This window comes from Trachymyrmex septentrionalis, unplaced genomic scaffold, assembly GCF_001594115.1.
Source record: "Trachymyrmex septentrionalis isolate Tsep2-gDNA-1 unplaced genomic scaffold, Tsep1.0 scaffold31, whole genome shotgun sequence".
Classification (NCBI taxonomy): domain Eukaryota; kingdom Metazoa; phylum Arthropoda; class Insecta; order Hymenoptera; family Formicidae; genus Trachymyrmex; species Trachymyrmex septentrionalis.
This window is the reverse complement of record NW_017305474.1, coordinates 1,030,016-1,035,455: the sequence shown is the minus strand read 5'-3', so window position 1 is coordinate 1,035,455 and position 5,440 is coordinate 1,030,016. Positions and strand designations below refer to the sequence as shown.

The following is a 5,440-nucleotide window of genomic DNA, read 5'->3' as shown; positions in this document are numbered from 1 at the left end:
TTCCCCCTATCATCACCATAATCGACAGTAAATTTAATACGTTCGTGGTAAGATAACAGGAATTGTAACAGAGCATTGTATCTGGAGATTAAAATATTACTCTTCTCTCTTGATTTATATTCACGCTGTTCAACTCATACCACAAGCGAAGGAAAAATATTATTTCAATTTTAATTTGCGAACTTTGCGCTTGTATTTTATGTATTTCGAATTTAATTTTACTATAACACCTTCCGACTACTGTTAATTGTTTCTTGTTTGTAATATTTTTATTATTTGTCATCTTTTATGTACCGATGATGGTCAAATCTTGACCGAAACGTCTACTTATTCGTTTATTTGTGAATTTTAAATATATGACTCACTTTTACATCTATTGTTGTAGCTGTATGTGCTCTTTATTATTTATATTTTGTAATTGTTTAGCCACTTTCTAATAATTTTAGTAATATATCTTTTTAACATTTATTAATAAATTATTAATTTGTTTATTAAACAATAGTAAGTGAAAATTAACCGAGAAATATTCAATACAAATACGCGATGAAGACCATATTTTGGTCAAAGTAGGACTTGATCAATATAATTAATAAACTTTTTAAAACGAGCAATTATAGTTCATAAAATAAAAATCGTTTTTTTTTCATGAAAAAACTTTATAGCATTGTACTTATTTAATTAAAAAACGATTTTTATTTTATAAATACCTATAATTGCTCGTTTAAAAAAGCCTTGACTTATTAATTATATATATTATTGCGTTGCATGTACACGAGCCTATTTTTCTATATTGATGCTTAATATTTTTGTGTGGATTTTTTCAATTTGTAATTTGCTTAAATTGGAAATTCTACAAATTCAAATAAAAATATTATTAGACATCCCGCTTCGACTGAATACGGATACTTCTTTACTTTGTATCTGATTAATTAATTAAATAAAGTAAGTTTGCTTCACGAATTGTGCGATTAAGAAATTCGTTTTTATCGCGTTGTATGAGTTTCATTCTCTCGAGTCTTCAATAACCATGATGAGGTTGTCGCGCCTATGGATATGGTCAAGGCTATGGTGGACGGCCAAGGTACTTCAAACTAGGTCAAACATAAGTCTGATGTCACTGAGATGTATCACATAATTAAGCGACGTACGTGACTGTTGTAAAAAATTATCTAATTATATTCGTTAAAACTCGTTATCTTCGGGCCTCTCAATGTCATTGTATTTACAACGCAAGAAAAAAAGAGACAAAATAATGTAATGGACAAAGGCAAAGAAAGAAAGATAAATTAAACTAAGAGTAAGACTAGAATTACGTTTTACTATGAATTTTAATAGGAAAAAAGAGCCTACTTTAGTGAAACGTGATTCAAATTCTCATTACGTCACACGAAATATATTACAATGCCATTACAACTGTTAAGGAAAAGCTGAAAATATTTGCAAGTTACAGCGCTTTTGTCTTTTTAATGTTCTCATGTTTTATTGTTCATTTTATTTAAAATAATAACAGTTTTTATTTCTGTGTTAACAGAGTTTCGCAGATAAGAGGGAATGGGATACGGCACGGAAATGGATGGCTGCGGACGTTTTATGAAATATTCTCTGTTCTTCACGAACTTCGTCATCTTCGTAAGTTCTAGTCCCAAATGATTTGCTGAAGTTGTAATATACAAGAGATAAACAAAATAATGAGAAAATAGAAAATATACTATCTATTAGAAAATATACTTGTTTTATTAATAAAAATGTACTTGTTTTATTAATAAAAAATGAGCCTACCATTTATATTTAATACAGATTCTATCCTCGTTGGAATAGAGTCGTAAATGCTTGAATATTGTAGTACAGTGTAATATTATTTCATATTCTTCTATAACGCTAAAGAACATCTTTTAATTACGTAAAATATATTAAAAAAGAAAATTTGTTTCTCATTCTGCTCAAAAGTACAGATGATATTTAAATCAGACAATTGCATTAGTTAGGAAAAATGTTAAATTTTCAGACGATTTTGAAAAATAGAGTAAGAAAATTTTCTCCTCCAATATCATTTATAGCAAAAAAGGTGTTCTACTAAAAAAACAATACTAAATAATCCTAAAAAAAAAAACAAAAGAAAACATTTTATTGATACCTCAAGCATTATTATATTATTGAATGACTATTTCAACAAAGATAGAATGTTAAAACAAATGATGTGCCAATCTCTTATCAATAAAACAAATAGTCAAATAAGTAATGTAATACCAAAGTGTTCATATTATTTTATCCACTGTGCATTGATATATAGAAACAATAAAATTCACTATTGATTTATGCTGCAGATTGGCGGACTTATCGTAACGGGTTTAGGCATCTGGGCCTTGGTTGACAAAGTACCATGGATAGGCGAACTCGTGGGGAACGATCTGTTAACCGGTGCAGTTTATGTTTTATTGGTCGGCGGAATCATCGTGGCGTTTATCGCTTTCTTCGGATGCGTCGGTGCATCACGGGAAGTCAAGTGTATGCTCCTGACAGTAAGTACCAAATCTATTTTCGAACCGGGAGAATCTTTCAATCGATAAGCGTCTTGATTTCCAGCCTTCACATCATTTGGCGACTGTGAATGAATTTAATCTCTCCGGAAGAGAAGCTTATCTTGAATTGATTAAACGTTGAGAGATCTTATTACACTTTTGAAGCTCATCAAGTCGCTGAAACTTGTTAAGATAAAGGCTATCGTCTCGGACGATTAATAAAATCTATTGTTTTTTTTTCAGTACTTTATAATCGTATTCTTGCTGTTTGTAACTATGCTTATCGGCGGCGTCCTGGGATACATTTTCCGCGAAAAATTGCTGAGTACGGTCGACAGAGAGATGAAGAGTTCATTGCGGCTTTACGATCATCGTAAATCCATTCGTGATGCTTGGGATACCACGCAATCGACGGTAAATATTCCCGCGCACGCATTACGTAAATAAAAGTTAATTTTATCAGACGATGAAACTCGAGCGTGTTTTATCTTCCCCATATCCAATTATTATTTAGACTTTCCGAAGCTAATTCAATTCTTGACTTTAGCTCCATTGTTGCGGCGTTAACAACTGGAGGGACTGGGGAACTTACGGCCTCAACGTACCAGATAGTTGCTGTCGAGAAATTTCACCTGGCCAGGTAAAAATCAATTATATTCTAACATAAAGAAGAAATGGACTATTTGAGCCAAGCTAGTTGCCAATTGCTATTGTTATTCAACGTCGTAGTATAAAATAATTACACATAAATTCAAACGTTTTAAGTTGAAATGATTGAAAAAATTTATGTATAATTATTTTATACTGGATTATGTGAATAATAATAACAACTAACGACTAGTTTAGCTCAAGTAGCTTATTTTTCTTTATATAAATAGTTATTCATATAAATAGCTATTCATTACAGTCTATTATGTAATTCTTACATTGTATTTTAATGCAATTGCGTCATTCGATGAAATAGTTCGTCAGCCAATTACATTCGTACTTAATAACAGCAATTTGCATGCACGTATGTCGCAATATAACACGTGTCGTGTTTATAAAGCGTGTCATAAACATATTTTCATTGTTTAATAATGTTTACTTTAATCGAAGTCAATTAATTTGAAGATAAGATTCTAGTTTTTATAAAAAATGGAATTTTCCTACACCTGGTGACGATTTAAAAAAAAAACGCATTAAAGATTCGAGATTGCAATTTGACACGAATAATTATTCGCGTCTAACAATAAATGATTCTTCACGCGACCCACCGATTTCCCTCGCTCGAGTACCGTCAATTTGGCCGCTATTACTTAATCGACCGAATCTTCACCGCCCCGATCTACACCTCTCACACTTTCACTCCTTCGATCGGCTTTCTCGCGAGAGAGGAACTGCGTTTCTCATGGTCGTTTGATCTGTTCGTAGCGATTCAACTGCAATCATAGCCCGGATTCGATAAATCCTTCCAATGCTTACGTAGAGGGTTGCATCAATGGAACACGAGTCTACATGCAGCAACACGCAACCGTTGTGGGTGCTGCTGGTATTGCAGTAGCATGTCTCATGGTAAGAAAGCAGTTTACATTTTTTACTTTGGTATTTTCTCCAATTAAAATTAAAGTCTCAACGCTATAAAGTCTATTAAGCTTAAGCAAGTATTTCTTTTACAATCGAATTAATTTTAAAATTTGTATAATATTCTCTTTTCTTTTTTAAAATCGTATGACTATCATTCTTGAGCACATTGTATTCAAGCAAATACTTTCTTTCATTTCTTCTATCTCTCATTAATATTTAGTAATGTTATATTTTTTAATTCTTGAAACATTGCAGTTCTTCGGAATGATATTCTCCTGCGCACTCTTTAAGATGATCGAATGACAACAGGACATCAATATAGTCTGAGGCTGTCTCAGATTTCGTAAAAGCGAACGAGGAAGCGGCAAATCTTCGAAATCTTCAGAAGATTCGTGCAACTTTACCAATCAATAAAATTACTTGTCGCCATAAACGAGGTTGATTATACCATGATAATCAAAAACAAGAATCTACATCCGATTGTACAGATCTCGCTGATTTATTACACACACTGTTACATCTATAATATCAAATTTAAACTAATTTAAGTCGCCACTGCTTCTACTCAATATGTCTCAATATTACTTTATACTAAAATAGTTAAATTTTACACTGTATAGTTTCAAATTCAATCATTAAAAGTATAAAATAACAATATATTGAATAGGATCGAGTAGTGCGTGATATTAGGTTAAACTTGATATTACATAGAGTTAACAGTACATACATATATAGTATTATGCATCATGATTACCATTATTCTTTACAGTTTTATTGTAAGTTATATATTTAAGATATTTTCTCTCATTTAGATATATACATTTGAATATACATATATCACTAGTATGTTAGTGCATCATACATGTACTTTTCATATACATGTACTGTGCCGTAATAAATATAATATATGTATATAATATTGTGTATATAATATTATCTATATGATCCTTCCAATAATTATTCTTGATTAAATATTAATTATTGTAAATACCGTAACAATTTATTTTCAACTATTAATTATTGAAAGTAAAAATGTAACAATTAATTTTGTATTTCATAATGGCCATTTATTTTTGTAGCTTATTATTATTTATGTTTTTTTATTTAAAAAATGGTTTTATATTATAATAGCATTAAATTTAATTAGAAATAATCTTAATTTAATAACAATATTAATAAAATACTTGTTTTATTATATACTTGTTTTATAAAAACAAGAAACATATAAATAAATAAGATTATTTCTTATCTGTCTGAAGTCTGTTTTTTGTGACGGGACTATAAATATCAGTATACACTTGTTGTACTTAGAAAAATGTAATAGATGTAATTTGAACAGAAAAGCAATAGAATTT

At 30.2% G+C, this 5,440-nt stretch overlaps 1 protein-coding gene across 1 annotated transcript in view; it reads left to right on the top strand.

The window, feature by feature from the left end:
* LOC108749664 (CD151 antigen) overlaps nt 1-4,666 on the top strand; it is a 12,243-nt gene extending 7,577 nt beyond the window's left edge. Inside the window, exons 2-7 of the mRNA XM_018488495.1 lie at nt 1,532-1,629; nt 2,325-2,519; nt 2,763-2,933; nt 3,067-3,159; nt 3,933-4,073; nt 4,341-4,666. Coding sequence (XP_018343997.1) covers nt 1,552-1,629; nt 2,325-2,519; nt 2,763-2,933; nt 3,067-3,159; nt 3,933-4,073; nt 4,341-4,388 — 726 coding nt within the window. The 5' untranslated portion in view covers nt 1,532-1,551 and the 3' untranslated portion in view covers nt 4,389-4,666. The remainder of the gene's footprint in view (nt 1-1,531; nt 1,630-2,324; nt 2,520-2,762; nt 2,934-3,066; nt 3,160-3,932; nt 4,074-4,340) is intronic.
* The last annotated feature ends 774 nt before the right edge of the window (nt 4,667-5,440 follow it).